General features: G+C 47.6%; 1 protein-coding gene across 4 annotated transcripts in view; it reads left to right on the plus strand.

Annotated features, from left to right (window-relative positions):
• Positions 1-17,969, plus strand: part of DPYSL2 (dihydropyrimidinase like 2) — a 167,335-nt gene extending 149,366 nt beyond the window's left edge. For 2 of the 4 annotated variants that reach the window (XM_027088053.1, XM_027088052.1), the window contains exons 9-14: positions 4,308-4,464; positions 5,151-5,292; positions 7,334-7,504; positions 12,035-12,214; positions 13,317-13,482; positions 15,416-17,969. In XM_027088053.1, the coding sequence (XP_026943854.1) occupies positions 4,308-4,464; positions 5,151-5,292; positions 7,334-7,504; positions 12,035-12,214; positions 13,317-13,482; positions 15,416-15,507 (908 nt within the window). In that variant the 3' untranslated portion in view covers positions 15,508-17,969. Of the gene's footprint in view, positions 1-4,307; positions 4,465-5,150; positions 5,323-5,353; positions 5,852-7,333; positions 7,505-12,034; positions 12,215-13,316; positions 13,483-15,415 lie in introns of those variants that run through there. The other 2 variants (XM_027088054.1, XM_027088055.1) reach the window with 2 other exon arrangements.
• The last annotated feature ends 2,312 nt before the right edge of the window (positions 17,970-20,281 follow it).

The raw sequence follows: 20,281 nt of genomic DNA on the forward strand, positions 1-20,281 counted from the left end.
ACACACACACACACACACACACACACACACACACACACACACACGATTTTCCGTTGTTTCTGCTCTGGATTTGTCCTCTTGCTTCTCGTTCATGGGAAATGACTAACCGCCCGGCCGGAAGCTGTCAAACATATCTAACCCCCAGCCTTCCTTTATTCTTCATGAATGCACTCAGGCCCGTTGTAAATAAACACCACCCCCAGCCCTGCTGTTCCCAGCCATCCTAGGGAGCCTGCCAAAGGCCGGCCTGGGATCACATCCTTCAGTTTAGACTTTCCCCGCAGAAGGAGAGCAGGAAGGTCTAACTGCCACGAAGAAAACATCAGAAGCGTGTTTGGAGGAGGGCAGAAAGGCCAGTGAAGCCTGTTTGGTGGTTTATTATTATTAGTGGTAATTATTTCCGGCATGCAGTGCAGTGGTGTCTGCGGCCTGACCGAGGTCCAGGAGCCCATCCATGGCTGTCTCAGGTACAGTGTACGGGCGGAGGTGGAGGTACGGGCGGAGGTGGAGGTACGGGCGGAGGTGGAGGCCTCCTCAGGACGGTGTAACTCCTGCCCTGCCTTTGGGGGCCGAAGAGAAGAAAACGCAAAAGACAGCAAGGACCTCTGAATCCCTGAACAGGGCAAAGCAGGAATGAGCTGCAAAGATGGCTTTCTCCCTGACTTACTTCACTCTGTATGACAGACTCCAGTAAGTCAGAAAGAGAAAAACAAATATCGTATATGAACGCATATATGTGGAATCTAGAAAAATGAAACAGATGAACCTATTTGCAGGGCAGGAATAGAGACGCAGACGTAGAGAATGGACATGTGGGCACAAGGGGGAAGGGGAGGGTGGGACGAATTGGGAGATTAGGATTGACATATATACACCACCGTGTGTAAAATAGACAGCTAGTGGGAACCTGCTGTATAGCACAGGGAGCTCAGCTCGGTGCTCTGTGATGACCTAGACGGGTGGGATGAGGCGGGAAGGGACAGGGAGGTCCAGGAGGGAGGGGATATATGTATACATAGAGCTGAGTCACTTTGTTACACAGCAGAAACTAACACACCGTTGTAAAGCAGCTATACTCCAATTTTTAAAAAAAGAAAGATGTCTTTCTCCTTCTCTAAGTGCCCACATCTTTGCTTGGCCCCGGCCCAGGAGTCCTGGCTCTGCCTTGGTCTAAGGAGGCAGGTCTGGTCAGCAGTGGCCTTGAATTCTGACCACGTCTGGGTTTTGCATAGGCCGAAGGCCGAGTTCATTCCCTTGCGGCGAGGTGCGTGGGCCGGGGCATGGAGGGGACGGGCCCTGTCTCCTCTACCGGCTCCTCCACCCAAATCTGACTTGTATTTTGCAGAGTAAGATGAAGGCCGAGGTCAAGGGCACTCACACTTGTAGGATTCAGGACACATTCCAGGAACCAGCCCCTCCTTGTACTCAAGTTTCCAAAGGCAGGACTGAAGTGCGGATTCAGGGAGAGGGTGAGGAATATCAAATTACGGGAAATCAGGAAACTACTGATGCTCGTGCAAGGATGTCCAAAGACTGGCAGCCACTCTTTCTCCAGGCAGTTCTGTCCCTTGATTGGTTTCATGTCCACAAAGCCAGGAAACCTTTAGGGTTGCGGATCCTTTGTTTTCCTAGTGACTCGCCCAGACCTCACCTTCATGCTCAGTCAATAGCCCGTGGGACCTCCAGACTTGGCTGGCTTGGAAGAGCTACCCTCAGGTCAGCCAATTCTGGCCGATGCTCCAGTCGAAAACTGTGGCCCCTGGGGGAGCTGGGGCCTGGTCAGCCATTTGCATTTCATAGACGTGTACCTGCAGCAGCCGAGGCCTTCTTGTTGCGGGGTTTTACTCCTTTGGGATGAGCTAGAGTGGTTTTTGCAGCTGCCCAGCAGCTCCTTGACCCCATCGTGCCTGGGAGGCTTTGAGTAGGTCAGGAATGCTGGGGACCTTCCAGGTGATTCTGAGCATTACCCTTCTCTTCCTGGGGCTTCCTTCAGAGGGAGGCTTCCCCTGAGTGCTGGAGCCCTCCCTCCTGCTTGGGGATTGTCACCGATTTCCTCAAGTGAGCTGCCTGCCGGGCCTCTAGGGCCTCTAACACTCCCTGGCGGAACAGAGCGTCCTTTGTGAGATTCCTGAGGCTGGGGTCAGGGTAGGGGCCAGCTCCCGGAGCCAGCTCTCAGGGCAGCGGCTGTCCCAGAGTGGGTGTAGTGCTGTGTTACCAAGAGATAAAGTCTTGGAAGAGGCCGCGGAGAGGAAAGGAGACGCATTCCAGACTGAGGAGTGTTTGGCCTTGAGGGCCCTGGGTTTGGAGAAAAGGGCCCACTTGGCAGGACCACTGTGGGGGCGGGGGAGCCCTTGGTGGGAGCAGGTAGAAGAGGTGAATTCCCGGTGGTGGTGAGGCTGGCCTGGGATCAAACTCCAGCTCTGATGCCTTTACTTAATAAAATATCTCACCCTTCAATCAGCTCAACACCCGTTTACTGAGTCACTTTCCTAAGGGTATCTCCATCCAGTGGAAAAATCAAAAATTGATTCTTATTTTTTTTTAAATTGTATTGGCGTGTAGTTGATGTACAGTGTTGTGTTAGTTTCAGGTATGCAGCAAAGTGATTCAGTTATGCATATATTCATTCTTTTTCAGGTTTTTTCCCCATAAAGATTCCTACAGAATACTGAGTAGAGTTCCCTGTGCTGTACAGTAGGTCCTTGTTGCCTATCTATTTTATATATAGTAGTGTATGTTAATCCCAAACTCCTAATTTATCCCTCCCCTCCACGTTTCCCCTTTGATAACCATAAGTTTGTTTTTGAAATCTGTGAGTCTGTTTCTGTTTTGTAAATAAGTTCATTTGTATCATTTTTTAAAAAATTAGATTCCACATATGAGTGATATCATATGATATTTGTCTTTGTCTGAAAAATCAAAAGATTTAAAACCGAATGATTATTGGATTATTGGAGTGGAGGACGGGATGGAGTTTTTGGATGATGGTAGAGAAGAGACCAGTTTTGATATGAGGCCGGCCAATGAAAGGCATGAGATGCTTCAGTGAGAAGTTTGTTTCTATCCTTGAAGTCAGAAGGGCTCCTTGGGAGGATTTTATGCAAGAGAGTGACACGGGAAGATTGTGTTTTAGGACGATCACTCTGGAAGTTCCATGGAGAATGGATGAAGAGGTGGGGAAGGAGGTGAGCTGGGGAGGAATGAGGAAGTCCCGATTTTAAGGGAAGGTATGCAGAGTGGAAAGGAAAGGATGCATTTAAGGCATTAAAGCATTGGCATTCGATGGATATAAATGATTCCCAATTTTCTGGCTTGGACATGAGTGGATAGAGAAGAGGACGTGATTTAAGCATCAGGAAATCAGCATTCTTTCTTGACAATATACTGCATTAGGCTAGGCTTCTGCAAACTCTGAAATCTCAGTAACGTAAGTGTGCAAAGTCCTTTCCTTTGCCCTCTTACAAAGTCTGCTGTGAATCTGGGGACCCTCAGGGTGGTGACTCGGGGATCCAGGCTGTCTCTTGGGCAGGTGTGGAGAGTTGCGTACTTGCTCTCAAATGCTTCATCCCACTGATGTCACGTATTGTTTCCTCTCTCAGCTCATTAACCAGAGCTGGACACTGGGAGAAGGGCTGGGAGACACTGGGAGAGCAGGGGGCATGTTTTGGTGAGCAGTGAGGTCAAGTGTGAGGTGCCCTGCATCACCCCAAATAAGAGTCTAGATGGCGCTCGGGATTGGGTGTTCGAATGCAGTCTGAGCTGGAGATTGTGAATAGATTCGGGAATCAACAGAACAGGAGGTGGAAATGTTTGGGATCCCCTAGCGGGAGAAGGTTGAGTTACAAGAGCAGGGGTAAGGGGGAGGGATTATTAGGAGGTTGGCATTACCATACACACACTACTATGTAGAAAATAGGTACTCAGCAAGGACCTACTGTACAGCTCAGGGAACTCTACTCAATACTCTGTAATAACCTGCACGGGAAAAGAATCTGAAAAAGAATCGATATATGTATAACTGAATCACTTTGCTGTACACCTGAAACTAACACAACATTGTTAATCAACTCTACTCCCATATAAAATAAAAATTAAAGAAAAAGAAGGGCTTCCCTGGTGGCGCAGCGGTTGAGAGCCCGCCTGCCGATGCAGGGGATGCGGGTTCGTGCCCCGGTCTGGGAGGATCCCACATGCCGCGGAGTGGCTGGGCCCGTGAGCCATGGCCTCTGGGCAGGCAGTGAGTCCCAGCAGTGGTGGTTTCCTCCCCGCTCTTTGCACAGCGCTCAGCTCTGCCCTCTGTTTGTCAGGGACCGTGGTGTATGGCGAGCCCATCACCGCCAGCTTGGGGACTGACGGCTCCCAGTACTGGAGCAAGAACTGGGCCAAGGCTGCTGCTTTTGTTACCTCCCCGCCCCTGAGCCCCGACCCGACCACTCCGGACTTTCTGAACTCCTTGCTGTCGTGGTGAGTGTTGGCGACTTGTTCCCACCTTCCGTTCTTGGTCTTTCCTTGCACCACGCTGACCGGCGGGTTCCAACATGGTGGGCAGAAGCAAACTTGCAAACAGAGACCTCGTTCTCCAAACTCGGATTGCCGGACGGCAGCAGGGGATTGTCACCCTGACGCTTTTGGGGGCAATTCTGGGTAAAAACCAGGGCCATCTTGAAAGTCAACCAAAGCAGATGAATGAGGTAGCAAAAGGGTTCTACTGTGGTGCAGTGTCACTCGTAAGATACCTCACAAACTAGACGTAGATACACAGCATTAGAATGAAGCTTCCGCGTCAGGCCATAGCTTCCCAAATTTCCTGTCTCCTGAGGGGAAGACAGTTAAGTCAAAAACTTTCAGTGGCCTGGCCCATTAAAAAGTACATTCAAGGGGCTTCCCTGGTGGCACAGTGGTTGAGAGTCTGCCTGCCGATGCAGGGGACATGGGTTCGTGCCCCGGTCCGGGAAGATCCCACATGCCGCGGAGCGGCTGGGCCCGTGAGCCATGGCCGCTGAGCCTGCGCGTCCGGAGCCTGTGCTCCACAACGGGAGAGGCCACAACAGTGAGAGGCCCGCGTACCACAAAAAGAAAAAAAAAAGTACATTCAAGGATGATCTGAGGTCAAAGATTAGTGAAAAGCCAGTGGTATGTTTTCCTTCCAGTGGAGATCTCCAGGTCACTGGCAGTGCCCACTGTACCTTCAACACTGCCCAGAAGGCCGTAGGAAAGGACAACTTCACCCTGATCCCTGAAGGCACCAATGGCACGGAGGAGCGGATGTCCGTCATCTGGGATAAGGCTGTGGTAAGGGGCGATGGTCTCACACAGGGGGAGGGCTCAGCTTTCTCCTGCCTCCTCATCCGAGGGCCCTGGGCCTCATGCAGGCCTGGAAACGGCAGTTGAGAGAATTCTAGAAACTGGAACTTGTGTGGTAATATTTCTTAGGTTTGGAAATCTAAGACCACTCCTCAGAGGTCATTTCCTCCTAAGTATCCCATATGTATTTGTCACCATTGTCGTCTGTGGACCAGTAGAGACTGGAAAAAACCAGTCTTTACCATATGACTCTTTCGATCAGTCCAGAAAAAGCTTCCTTAGCAACCTGATGACTTAGTTAATCCACTCGTGGAAATGGACTCAGTTTCCTTAAAATGGTCTTTTGGACTCTCTGGGCTCAGCCTGCTTTGAACATGTCCTGACCTTTAAGGGATCTGTGGGTTTTTTTATTTTTACTATTTTAAAACGTAATAACAATAGGTTTTCTGTTTCTTAATGAATTTTTTCAATTATGTAAACTGTGTATCGTTATTCCAAAAGGAAAATAAAAATCACTTATGACACCCTATTTCAGATACAACTGCAATGAACGTTTTAGCAAATGTCTTTCATTTTTTGCCAGTGAGAGATTGCACGTGTGTGTGTGTGTGTGTGTGTGTGTGTGTGTGTGTGAGTGTGTGACTGGAATACTATTTTGCAGCCTATCTTTTAAAACTATAGCGTGAAAACGTCTCCACATCCTTAAACATACTTGAACAACTTGGTTTTTAAGAGCAGACCATTCCATCTTAATGCTGAACTGTAATTCATTTGTAATTCTTTGGTTGGTCACTTATGTTGTTTCTGATTTTCTTACTGGGATGAACACCCTTATAGCTACATCCTTGGATACATCTTTAATGATGCTTGTAGGAGAAACTTCTAGAAGTGGTAGTGCTGGGTCAAGGGGTGTGCACATTTTTAAGGCTTTTGATATATATTGTCAAAATTCCTTCCAAAAAGATTGCACCAATTTGTATGCTGCCAGCAATATGTGGCATTGCCCAGTTACTCCTACCAGGTCTGAATTGGTGTTATCATCAAAAAACCCAAAGTATCACCGATTTGATTGGTGAATGTTGTGTCTCATTGTTTTACATTCAGTCTCTTCAGTGACTGACAAAAGTGTATATTTCTTTTGTATGTTTTTGGCCATTTGTATTTTTCTCTCCCTCTTACTACCTGCTCATTTCCTTTGGCCATTTTTCTGTTGCATTTAGAGCAGGTTTCCTAACTCGGAGAAATGCATTCATCTCCTCAAATTCTGCACTTAAAGGGACATGAGGCGCAAGTGGTAGAGACGAGAAGGTGGGGGGCAGGACATGGGGAGTGTGATTGGCACCCAGGGTTTGCTGCGGGACGGGCGGCTGAGACTGCCATGTTAGCTGGCCTACAAGGTCTGTGCCTGTATCTTTGAAGAGGACATAAGCCAAATGATGTTTCCTGAAGAGGCCCTGCAGCCCCTTCAAATTTTTTTTTAAAACTTTTTACTTTGAAATGATTATAGATCCAGAGGAACTTGCAGAGATAGGACAGAGAGGTCCTGAGTACCCTTCACCCAGTTTCCCCCATGGTTACGTCTTACATAATTAGAGAGAGATATCCAAACCCAGAGATCGACAGTGCTGCCACGTGTGTGTATAGTTCTGTGCCATTTTGTCATACGTAGATCCATGTAACCATCACCTCAATCAAGGTAGAGATGCCCTCCGTCACCACAGAGACCCCTCTCCTACTGCCCCTTTATAGTCACACCCACCCCTAACCCTTGGAAGAATCTCCGTCTCACCCCTGGTCTGTCCATCTCTATAACCTGGTTATTTTGCCAACGTTGCAGAAATGAAATCATACAGTATGTGACCTTTGGAGGTTGTTTTTTTCACTCCGTATGATGCCTTTAGTATCCAAGTTGTTGTGTGTATCAAAAGTGTGTTCCTTTTTATGGCTAAGTAGTATTCCACCCTTCAACTTTTTAGTCTGCTTCTGTTGTGTGCGTGCGTGTTGTGCATGTGTGTGTTGTCCTCCTCAGGTCACTGGGAAGATGGACGAGAACCAGTTTGTGGCCGTGACCAGCACCAATGCAGCCAAAGTGTTCAACCTTTACCCCCGGAAAGGCCGCATTGCTGTGGGATCCGATGCTGACCTGGTCATCTGGGACCCTGACAGCGTGAAAACCGTCTCTGCCAAGACCCACAACAGTGTAAGGCCACGTGGGCCCAGTCCAAACGAACTACAGTCACAGAAAGGGACAGAGGCAGGGAGAGTCCTCAGGATTTATGAAAAGAACTCACTGTGATAGGAAAGAACTCTTCCCCAGGATGTTATAACTTGCAATTTACTGAGAAAAAATAGCTCTTTCCTTTTCGTTAGTGAGGTCAATAAGACTGTTAATCTTATCACTTTGGAGTACGATGGCCTCTCTCTGGATAGAGGTCTCTATCTATGGACCTTCAGAGCCTCCAGCGTCATGCCTGCACGTCAGAAGCTTCTAGAAGTCAGGCAGCATTCCATTTTAATAGTTTGGTGCAGCACCTCTCATGGCGTCCCTTGGTGCAAGGGATCCAAATAAAACATTCAAATGTCCACTCCCGAGATGCCCACTGGGCACTTTTATTCTTTGAAGCAACTGTTTTCTCATGTCAGTGTTGTCGTCCGAAAGCCTAAAAGGCAGATGCTCTTATGTCCTAAAGGAATGAATTGACTTTGAAGAAATAGAAGAAATACTCTGGCAGCCGTTCTGATTAGGAGTTTAGGATCTGCAGTTCTGGGGTGTCTCTTGCCTTTCGGTCTAGACTGCGGAGATTGGGGATGCCCTGTCTTGTTAATGGGACCCTGGGCAGGTGACCTCATGTCATGTCTCAGGCTCGTCAGCTGAGAATGAGGAGCTTAGACGAGGCCCCTGGGTGTCCTGTGATTCTGCAAGGTCAGTGGGCATTAGGTAGAGGTGTAGGTACCATTGGTTCTTCGTAGAAGAAATTGTGTGTGTCTGTTTAATACTGAGAGGCCAAGGACAAAGGGAGAGCTTTGGAAAAGAAATGGACCTAGGACAGAGTGTTTTATGTCAGAAACCCGTATGACTCTTGAAGTGAATTCTTAGTGAATGAAGAGGCTCTTCAAGTTCAAGGTCTAAATTGAAAGCCTGCTCAATGGGGAATCTGATTCTAGATTGCCCACCCCAGGTGGCCTGGGCCAGCAAGTCCCGACACCTCCTCCAAGGGCCAGCTCAGGGCTGGGCTTCTGGCATTTCTCCAGGACAGCACTGGACTCTTGGCCAAATCCCGGTCCTCTTTCTCCTTTGGGCCGAGGGACTTGAGGTGCCCTGGCGCCCGTGGGTGCCAGGATGGTGGGTGCCTTTAGGGAAGGCTGCTCGGCTCTCAGTATTAATAGTTGGCTCTTCCCTTCTTCCACACTGGCTGGCTTAGCTACGCAGCAGAGCCTTACAGCCGCACCAACTTGTGACTTAGATCATAACCTCCCGGGGGTCCAGAATTGGCTTCTTTATGGGCAGGGGTCCTAGGGACCTGCCTGGTGAACCTATCTCTTCCTATGCATTTAGCATCACAGCTCCATTTACCCTTTCATTTGGCCTTCTCAATAAAGGGATGGTATTATTATCCCAATCGGGAAGATAAATAAACGGACCCTTAGAGAGCTTAAGTGACCAGTCTAACATTACATAGCTATTTTGCGGTGGAGCCAGAATTAGAACCCAAAATTGTCCAGGGCTCTTCCCTGCCAGACTGCGTGTGCAGCCTCTTGGTCAGGGTTAGAGGGACAACATGCTCCTCTTCCCTTCCAGAGTCCCCCTCCCCAGAGGTAATGGAAAGGGCAGACCGGACTCATCGTGTAAGCTGCAGATGACCTAGCTAGGGAGCCTGCGTTTGGAGTTCTTAACCCAGCGCAAGACAGGATGTAAAGGAGTGATGATTTGAGAAGACAGATGCTGCTCTCTGGACATTCAGTAGCACTGCCCTGGCTTTACCCCCAGGCAACCCCATATAGGAAATCATGGCTTCTAGAAGTGCCTCTTGCCCATCCTCACCTGTTTGAAAGAGCCCACACTAAGCATGCTTGTGCAGCTTTAATTATCTGGGAGAACGCGAGCAAGAGGCTTTCCCCGTGTGATACAGTGTTTCCTACCATGGGGCTAGTTAACTTTAATTTGGAGTAGCTAGCTAACTCTTGTTGACAGCGCTGTTGCTAAGCCTCTGCTGGATTTGCCAAGCATCCAGCCAGATGAGTCATTTTAGGAAACCTATGTGGATAGAGGTTAAAAATGTCTCTACCTGGTAAGTGATGAAGGCTCAGTGCCTCACAGTTGGACAGAGTAGGCTCTGAATGCCCCGAGCTGTGATCTGACCATTGAACTTGTTAATTTTAAGTCACTTAGAGTCATGGGACTGGTTCCCCCATCTTTGAAGACTGGGAGGTGGCCCAAAGCTCTTCTGGGCACTGTGGTCAGTCATTTATAGGCAACTAAACTCAATGTCTGCGTCTTAGGATGTCTTCCGACACTAAAGGGCTTGCAGTCTTGTTGGGAGAGTGCAATAAAAAACCAGACAGTCGATCAGGGATTTTCTAAATGCCTACCTAGTGCTGAGTAGTGGGCTAGATGCTTTTGTTCCTTTTATTTCTTGTGATCCTAGCATCATTTCTGTAAGGTGGGCCGTGTCCCCTCATAGATGAGGATGCTGGATCTCAGATCAGTGCAAGGGATTTGTCCAAAGTCACTCAGCTGGCCAAGAGCAGACCTGGGATGTGGGCCCCAGGCCGATGGTACCATGGCCAAAGTTGTCTCCATGACTCCAGGAGGTCACAAGAGGAGCTTGTATAGACAGCCATGCAGGAACATGGAAGAGATGGGGCTCGATTCACCCCTTAAAGGATGACCCTTTCAAAGGTCATTTCAGAGTGGACCGAATTCTCTGCTGGTAATCTACACCCATATGATGCTTCTTGTGTTGTCCTTTTCACATAAGCCTTGCACGGGAGGCAAGTGAAAAGACTGAAGGTCTGAGGCAGGATTAATTGGATCTGCCTGGAGTCACACAACTCCTGAATTTCACCAGATCTAAGTTGCCACTGATTTTAAGATATTCCATTAGTTTAGGCGCTGCTGTGAAAGAAAACATACCCAGGAGGAGGAGTCTAATGCAAAACTCCTTTAAAAATAGTGCTGCCGAGGGCCAGCTCGTTCCGAGTTTGGGATAATGAGATGTGGATCTGCCAGATAGAAAGTGTGGCAAAGAATATTGCCTTCCTCGACCTTGGCATTGGGTGCAGAAAGGGCAAAAATGGCTCCTCTGAACTGAGTCAGGCAAGTTGGTGGTCTGAGTCCTGCATCCAGCAATGGTCCAGAAAAACCAGAGGCGGAGACTTTCTCATAAGACGGCCCCGGTGTGGTCATTCCCCAGGCCAGTGGGAAAAGCTGACCCCAATTCCCTGGAAGGACTCGGTTCAGCCTGGGCTGACACTGCCTGTGCAGCTCCACGTGCTGTGAGACACATTCTCATTTCAGGGATGAGCGTCTTAGAACCGATGAAAAGCTTGGTGGGGGGACACACTTTGGTCCTGGGAATTTGGTCCCGGGAATCCACGTGTAGAGACCCCTTCCCTCCCCCAGGTACCTCTTTCCCTCATTCCTTCAGTAGCTTCCACGTTACTCCTTTGAGTCTCTGAGTAGGGCTGCCAGCCCCCTGTTGCCCTTTTCTATCAACACCACTGGTCGAATGTGAGCTGTAGAGCCAGCCTGGGGCTTCTCCATGCTCACCAGCCTCTGCACCAGGCAGGGGTTGTTACCCTGAATGGCAGTGCAACAGCTCTAGTCACAGACGGACTCTTCAGTGCTGATAACCTGGTCTGAATCTCCCCAGAAGCCCAGCTGCTTTTTATGGGTGGAGCTGCCTATTAATTCTCCAGGTCCGGCCACATGTACCTGTGAGCAGGGCAGGCGTCTGGAATCTGGGGAAGAAGCAGTGGAGGAGTTGAGGTTTTACCATTGACTGTAGTGCCCCTATTTCCTGTTGTCACAGCAACAAACTCACTCAGAGACCCCACATAGTTTCCAAGAGGGCACGTGGATACGTCCCCCTTTCACCGTGAAAAGCTGGAAACTAAAAGGATGGCTGCCTTGTTGGGAAATTAAACCTCAAACATTTTATCAAAGGCCTGTCTCTGGAGTTACCACAGTCCTTTCATTTAGGAACGTCAGCTTGACCACATCTCTTTAAGAGATTGGAAATCCAGGCAAACCAGTGGGAAAACCTACTCGTGGATGGCTCATTTCAAGATTAAATTTAGAACTTGGTCAGAGAAGGCTTCTTGGGATTTTAACCTGATTGGAGCTTGAGTTAGTAAGAACAAAGTCACCGCTAATACGAGGCATCATTTTCTTACATTCGTGTGGCATTTACAAACCCTCCTGCTTTTCCATACGATTTTTCTGTTCAATTATTGTTACCCCCCAATTTTTTTTTTTTTTTTTTTTTTGGTGCCGAAACCCAGGAATGAACAAACGCAAATTTTTGAGAGGTAGGAAAGATTATTCCATGTTCTAGACAGAATTAAGACATAGAGATTAAGTCCTGTTGGGTGGCCAGTCAGGAGAGGGAGTTCATCTCTGGGCTTTTCTTTCGTCCGAGTGATGTTGCGTCATGGGTGCCGCCAGATCGATGAGATCTCGCCAGGATGGAGGGTGGATTCTGAAGTTTACTGTGTTCCCTTCCTCTAGTCTCTCGAATACAACATCTTCGAAGGCATGGAGTGCCGTGGCTCTCCCCTGGTGGTCATCAGCCAGGGGAAGATTGTTCTGGAAGACGGCACCCTTCATGTCACCGAAGGCTCTGGGCGCTACATCCCCCGGAAGCCCTTCCCTGACTTTGTTTATAAGCGTATCAAGGCAAGGAGCAGGGTGAGTACCTCTGATCTATCGTGGATTAAGTTCAATTCCAAAATCACTAAGCACCTTGAGTCAGACTACTGAGGTATATACAGAGGATTCATAGATAAGGGAAACACAGTCTTTTTATTCCTGGAGTTCAGAATGCCAGCGGAGGAGCCAGGCATGTCTGCAGCCAGCCAGATTGAAGTGAGACTGCTGTCATGAGGAGTGTGTGATGAGATTCAGGAGGGAACCGCTGCTGCGGAGTCTTTTTTTTTTTAAATAAATTTATTTTATTTATTTATTTTTGGCCGTGTTGGGTCTTCGTTGCTGTCCGCGGGCTTTCTGTAGTTGTGGCAAGCAGGGGCTACTCTTTGTTGTGGAGCATGGGCTCTAGGCACACGGGCTTCAGTAGTTGTGGCATGTGGGCTCAGTAGTTGTGGCGCACAGGCTTAGTTGCTCCGTGGCATGTGGGATCTTCCTGGACGAGGGCTCGAACCCGTGTCCCCTGCATTGGCAGGCAGATTCTTAACCACTGCACCACCAGGGAAGCCCTGCTGCGGAGTCTTAAGGGAAAATGTCATGGGGAGAGGGCATTTTGAGTTGGATCTTGAAGGTTAAGTAGAAGTTGGATAAGTCAAAGAAGGGAGACAAGGGAATTAAGTAGAGAGAATGTTACGAGCATGGAAAATGTAGAGAGTATTCAGGACATGGTGAACGGTCTCCAGCACTGGTGCTTGGGGACTGTGAGGCAGGGAATGGGTAGGGATGTAAAGGAATTAAAGGGACAGTAAGATTGGTAAGTATGGGGCCAGGTCTTGAACGTGAGACCAGATCCTCTTCACAGCATGTTTGGGAATTCCTGCAGGGTTTAAGGTGAAGTGTCTTGGGAGAAAATAGGAAGAACTGTTTATCAGTTTTTATGTGACCCATGTTGGGGTAGCTTTGCCCTGGAGCCAGGGGCCCTGCCTCATGCTGACATCTGTCCCTGCTGTACCCGACCATAGAAAGCCCTCCATCCCCAAATGTCACCGGCCCATCCTGGCACCTGTTCCTTCCCCATCAGGAGGGTTGCCAGGGGGGCGTCCTCTGTGAATGTGGCCTGAGTCAAGGGGCTCTTGTGTTTTTGCAGCTGGCAGAGCTGAGAGGGGTTCCTCGTGGCCTGTATGATGGACCTGTGTGTGAGGTGTCTGTGACACCCAAGACAGTCACTCCGGCCTCCTCGGCTAAGACGTCTCCGGCCAAGCAGCAGGCCCCACCTGTCCGGAACCTGCATCAGTCTGGATTCAGCTTGTCTGGTATGGTTATGGTTTGGTCAGGGCCCAGTTCTGCAGGGCTGTGCTCCGTGTTGCTGGTGGGTCTGGGATCACTTTTGAGAAGGAGAAGAAGTGGAAGTGAATGATGGACCTATTCTTCCCAAAGATGTAACTCACTAGAGATGTAATTCATAGCAGATGATGGGTTGGGTTTCAGAATCTTGACACGAGTCTATATCACATATAATGTCATGTGTACACTGTGTGTCATACCCAGGATATTAGAGGACATTTTTTCAGCGCATCATGTCCATTGTGAAAAAGGGTATTGTGGTGTTTTAGGACTCTCTTCTCCCCGACGTATGCAATATACTGTAGTGGTTCAGCTTGTGGAATCTAGAGTTTCAACAGCTTAACTTCGTAGCCCAGATTCGAACTGTGCCTCCCGTCTCCTCACCTATAAGATGGGTATAATGTTAGTAGTTACCTCATGGGGTTGTTCTGAGGATTAAATGACTTCATATACATGTAAACTGCTTAGAATCAAGCCATTTGATAATTGTCAGCTATTTGCCTGGATAAACTATGTGATGTCAGGGGAGGTGAGAGGGAAGAGTCCAGATTTTAGAGCTTCCTTACTTGAACTTCAGTATTTCATTTTGCCTGGGATTAAAAACCTACTTTTCTAGTTCCTTGAGTCACAGATACGTATCTAAATTTTTATGGTGGGTTAAAGGAACAGTAAAGCAGATACATTTTTTTTTCTTGTCAGATATACTGGTTTTTAGAAAGTTGCCATATACAGATTACCCATTTTCAAAAAATTTAAAAATAATGAAAATTAGTTTTCCCGTAAAGTAACATGGGCATGATACAGTCTGTGCTGTCTTTCACCAGGCCATTGAAATATAAAGACCATCATGACACCTGTCATTTTTTAAAAAATTTTATTGAAGTATAGTTGATCTACAATGTTGAGCTTAATTTCTGCTGTACAGCAAAGTGACTCTGTTATACATATATATTCTTTTTCATATTCTTTTCCATTATGGTTTATCACAGGATATTGAATATAGTTCTCTGTGCAATATCTAAAAAAAAAAAAAAGACTCACAGACATAGAGAACAGACTTGTGGTTGCCAAGGGGGAGTGGGGTGGGTGAGGGATGGAGTGGGAGTTTGGGGCTAGCAGATGTAAACTATTATATATAGGATGGATAAACAACAAGGTCCTACTGTAGAGCACAAGGAACTATATTCTATATTCAATATCATGACTCCTATCTTTGATGACACAGAGGATGGATAGTGTTAGGGGAACAGAATGCACCTCTGGAAAAGCCACACTCGATTTGATCACTGAGAATAGGGACAGGATGTAGTCTGAGTTGCTCAAAAACCTGAAATATAGTGTCCTTTTACATACAGTTTTACTTTCTAGGTATGGGATTCAACTAGCTTCCGCAAGGATGGCTTTATTCAGTGTGTGATTCCTAGGCCACGTGAGGCCCATCCTTTTTTTGTAGCTTATACTTTTGGTGAGGTTTTAGAAGGACAAAGAATGGGCCTGACACTTTTTCTCCCAAGCTATGTTATTTCGTTACAAAACAGAAATAGAGTCACAGATGTAGAAGCCAAACTTACGGTTACCAAGGGGGGGAAAGGGAGGGGGGAGGGATACATTGGGAGATTGGGATGGACATATACACACGACTATATGTAAAATAGATAATCAGCGAGGACCTACCCTATAGGTCAATACTCTGTAATGACCTAGATGGAAATAGCATCTAACAAAGAGTGAGGTATGTATATGGATAACTGACTCACTATGCTGTACAGCAGACACTAACACACCAGTGTAAATCAACTAGACTCCAATAAAAATTAATTTAAAAAACCCAAGCTATGTTATTTCGGTTTAGAGCAGGGATCCGTATAGCTTTCTCTGACCCTCATCTTCTCTCGTCTCCAGGTGCCCAGATTGATGACAACATTCCCCGCCGCACCACCCAGCGCATCGTGGCGCCCCCTGGTGGCCGTGCTAACATCACCAGCCTGGGCTAGAGTTCAGGGCCGCCGTCGGCTTAGGGATGGGGGATGGGACACCTGAGGACATTCGGAGACTTCCTTCCTTCCTTCCTTCCTTCTTTTTTTTTTTTTTTTTTTTTTTTAAAGAGCCTGTGATAGTTACTGTGGGGCAGCCAGTTCCTGGGGCTCCCTCTCTCGGGCCCCCCGCACTCCGTCCCTCACCCGGAGTCACCAGTTTTGGTCACCCACCTCCCTACACATCTACGAATATCACACCTGCGTCTCTCCACCAGGCCCGTACACAGAACTGCGTCCAACACTCAGACATGCGAAACAAAGCAAATCACAGTGAGGGTGTTGCTCATCTCCAGCCTCTGTTGTGCTTGCATCATCTTCCTTTTCATCGGGGGGAGGGGAAGATAAAGTGAATTGCCCAGAGCTGCCTTTTTCTTTTTAAATATTTAGAAAATTTTTCTTTGTGGGGCTGCAGGTGGGGTGGGCAGGGGAAGGGGGGGAGAGGTTTGTTTTTCTTTAAATACTAAATTGGAAAGCCTAATGCAATATTAATACAAGGGGTTTGAACTGGACATCCTAATGATGCAATCGTGTCACCTTCAAGCTGATTCAGGGTGGTGGGCAGACTCGTCATGTCCCTCCTGAGAGGCTGTACAGCGTCCACACCGCCATTCCATCATCTTCTGGGTCAACTGTTAATAAAGGGCAGGTTTTCTTTCTGGCCTAGATTTTGCTGCAGATGAAATCTTTGGAGGATCCTCTTCTCCTCTCTTCACCTCTCTTCTGCTTGCACTCTCTCCCTCTTGCTTCTTCATTCATGGATATTTTCACGTGTCTGGCTCTTTCTTTGTGTTTCTTCCAGCCTTCGTCTCTGACATGCTGTTTTTGCCTTCTATCCCCCGTGGTCTTTTCCAGTGACCAGGTCCGCCATTTTACTGTGGCCCCACGAACCTGCCTGGAAAGATACGAGCTTTGTCATCGCAACCATCGTAATGTGCTATCCTAGTCCATATAAGACCAGCGCTACCCACCCACGTCTCCAGGATGTGCGATTGAGTTTGAGATGCTTCCCAGGTGCAGAAAAGGGCCAGGTTATCCACACTGTCACACGCGGGCCCAGGATAGACCTCAGACAGTGCCGAGCTGTTGAAGAAGTCTGAGGCTCTAGGACCTGAGAGTTTTTCCTCTGTGCAATGCTAAGTGGCTAAAGACACAAACAAATCTGTAAATCAAGCCCAACACCCAAGGGAGCCAGTCAGCCTCAAGCCAACCACCAGCTCAGAGGTGCTGAGCTGATGGTGGTCTGGCCCTGAGGGCCTGCTGTTTACCAACTAGGTAGTTTTGGGGATGCCAGAGCGCACTGGGCTTCTCACTTTGGAGGAAAAGAAATTTGTTTTCTTGTCCAATTATTTAGAAAGACATCACGCAACATAGGGAAGCCTGCTAACCTCGGGAAACCCATGGGAAATTTGACTTAAAGACCATTTCAGTTGGCAAGAGGAAAAATCCGTTTTGTGAGTCAGAGCTCTTGTGGGGAGAAAACCTTGTAAATTTGACGAGTGGCCCCTTAGAGACCGCAGGCGACCTTGTGTCCACACCCCGCCCTCTCCTGGTCTCGGAGACCCTTTCCACTCGCTGCCTCGTGCTTGTCCCTGTCTTAGCTGAGCTTTGTTGCATCTCCTTCCAAGCGTGTTTACAGGTCCTCCCAAGCCACGTTATGTGTGCAGGCTTTTATAAAACCAAATCTGCTTTTGTAAAGCGTAACATCAAGAAGTAGCTCATCCCATCATGACACTCGTCTCTCCACATGTTTTGCCTTTGGGGTTATGGCTGGGGGTTCTTTTGTTGTTGTTGTTGTTGTTTGTTATTTTAAAAGTAAATTGCACTTTTAAAGAATAATTGGTTAACTTAATATATTTGCTTTTTTTCTTCTCATCTGCCCTTCGAGGGAATTTGAACCAGTCGGAAAAAAAATTTTGTTTCAATTCTGAGAAACGCTTGCAGCTCTCTTCTCTTCACTTGAGTCTTCCTGTTTTTCCATGATGGTCATTTCGGTTGTTTCCATTGTTTCCTTCAAACAACTTAAAACCTGAAGATTTCCGCAGGCTGTGTAAGCATGTTTACCTGTTGGCTTGCTTTGTGTGTCTGTTAAATGAATGTCATGTGTAAATGCTAAAATAAATTGACCGTGTCTCAGAACTGAATAACTGCAGTGACCTGATGCTCTAAACCAGTGTAGGATTTAATCATAGATGGTTTTTAATCCTTGGAATTGTGATTGTGACCCACGAGTGGAGGAACTTTCAGTGCTAAAGCTGATTATGTGTGTAGCCAGAAGAGTACTTTTTTTTTTTTTTTTTGTTACCACTGTCTTAATGGCAAAATAATTATGGTAAAAAAAACAAGTCTCGTGTTTATTATTCCTTAAGAACTCTGTGTTATATTACCATGGAACGCCTAATAAAGCAAAATGTGGTTGTTTCCAGGTGTGTCTGTGTTGAGATGTTCAAGGAGGAGGCTGCTCGGCCCGGGCCTCCATCAGAACTTCCCTTTCTGGAAAATTCTGGATGCCTTTGGCCTCGTTTTGATGACTGTCAATTCAAGCGTTTTCACTGAGTGTTGCGGGTGGTTTTGTCCAGGCCACTGAGGTCTAATTCCGGGCGGAGCCCTGAGTCTCAGAAATTCATAGACTGTACCCCAAGACGGGCCAAGGGAGCCTCCCGAATCAAGCTGCACACCTTAAGTCGGGAATTGTGTCACCTTCAAGCTGATTCAGAAATCCGGTGGGACCATGTGGGTTAGTGTAGTGACCCCCGGGATCTGTGCATCCTTGGAGCTCGTGCACTCTGGGAAATCCTCAAGCCACAGGGGGGGCATGGAAGATAAGAGACTGAGCTATATGGGCCTGCATCCAGAGTCCAGTTAAGGAGCTTGCAGGAGGGAATTCCCTGGTGGTCCAGTGGTTAAGACTCCTTGCTCTCACTGCTGGGGGCCTGGTTCAATCCCTGTCGCGGGCCAAAAATAAAGGAGCTTGCAGGAAACCAGGACGCAAAGCACACGTTCCTCTACCCTCCAGGCAAGTGCCAAGAATGCACATCTTGGGGGGAGGGTGAGCCATGCCCACCCCTGCCTACCGGGTGCTTGGTTCCCATAGTTACCTTGTTAACTGGGATCGGTATCATTGGTTCACAAAACTGCACGAAGAGGGTGTGTGCTTGGGGGCTCCCCTGGCCCATCATGTGGTTGATGAAGTCTTTTACTCTTTTCTCTTGTTTTCTATGCAGCCCTATGCAAACAGGATAGAAGGTACAAATATATGCACACAGATACAAAAATATGCACACTCTACCAAGCTTTGATGAACAGGGTGTTTGAGTTAAGGGAAAATAAGAGCAGGAAAAGTAAGAGAAGGTCGGCGTCTGGTTGGTACAACACACTGCCATGAGGTGGTAAATTTGTGAGGGAACGCTGAGTGTTCTAGCAACAAATAGAAAAAAAAGAAAAACATAGCCAGAAGACTGTATAACATCTATAGTGACCCGAAGAGGAATTAGTCCTTCCAAAAGAATACAGAGATTCCCGGTCCGCAGCCCTGAGGGCAGGTCCTGGTTCCCCGCAAGAGTCCAAGGGCCGTCCACACCTGCTGTGAGGCTCGCCCTCTGACGGAGAGGCCCGTGAAGATGCTGGGAAGAGGCTTGTGTCCATCTGAGGAGGGAATTGAAGGCAGGTGGCCAGAGAGCAGGTACTCTAAAGAGGGGAGTCCCATGGGTGCCAGGTGGCTGAACAACGGGGCCAGGTATATAACTCTGGTGGTATAATTTAATCCAAAGACAGATGTTAGAGCATCTAGAATAAGTAAGTGGAGCGCATATCCTTCCGGAAGTGTTTTTGTGCTGAATTGATGGGAGTTGAAGGTTATATTGTCTGGCAAGTTTCTGCAGTACACGTCCTGTAAGAAAAGGCAGATCTAAAATGAAAATGATCAAATTCAGTATTGAACGAACAAAAAGAAAAACAAAAAAAAAGAAAAGAAAAGAAAAGAAAAGGCAGATCTTTCCTATGAACTGAGATGGGGTTGTTTTGGCGGTGCCACTGATTAGGTATGTATGTTTGGGAAAGCTGGTTCACATCTCTGGGCCTTATTTCCCCTCTCTGTGAGAGAGGGGATGTTATCTACCCAACCTAACTCCCATAATGGACAAGCCATAAATCAGATACGGTGCAGAGTAGAGGAACAGGAAGCTGTCGGGAACGGTGTCCTAAGTGTCTCTCCTGAAAGAGAAAGATTAGCTGATGAAGACTGATGACTGCAGAGACCTCAGAACGATGAGACATCAGAGCTGGTGTCAGTCGTTAAATAAAAACATCTGTTGAAGTCACGCTGATAATAGCAGAGGTTATTATGTGCCAGGCCCTGCTCCAAAGGGCGTTTCACATATTAACTCAGTCTTTGCAGCAACCCAGAAGAAGGTACTATGACTTATGCCATCACACAGATGAGGGTAACAGAAGCACAGAGCGTCAGTGACTTGCCCAGAACCAGGCTTTGGCCATTCAGTCTGGGGCCAGTGGCCAGATTTATACTCATGGTGATTCCACTCTCTCTTACGAGAAATCTCCTGCTTAGAAGGGGGTGGGAAAAGAGAGATGGGAAGTGCCAGAGAATATGACTGTGCAGGTAGTGAGGGAGACTCATGGAGCAGAATTGTGGACAAACGAGAGATTTGCAGAAAAGAACGATGATCTCACGAAGCCCAACACAGATTTGGAGCTATGTGGCCTTTAGGTAAGAAGA

This window comes from Aethalodelphis obliquidens, unplaced genomic scaffold, assembly GCF_003676395.1.
Source record: "Aethalodelphis obliquidens isolate GAN/ISIS:26980383/991018 unplaced genomic scaffold, ASM367639v1 scaffold61, whole genome shotgun sequence".
Classification (NCBI taxonomy): Eukaryota; Metazoa; Chordata; class Mammalia; order Artiodactyla; family Delphinidae; genus Aethalodelphis; species Aethalodelphis obliquidens.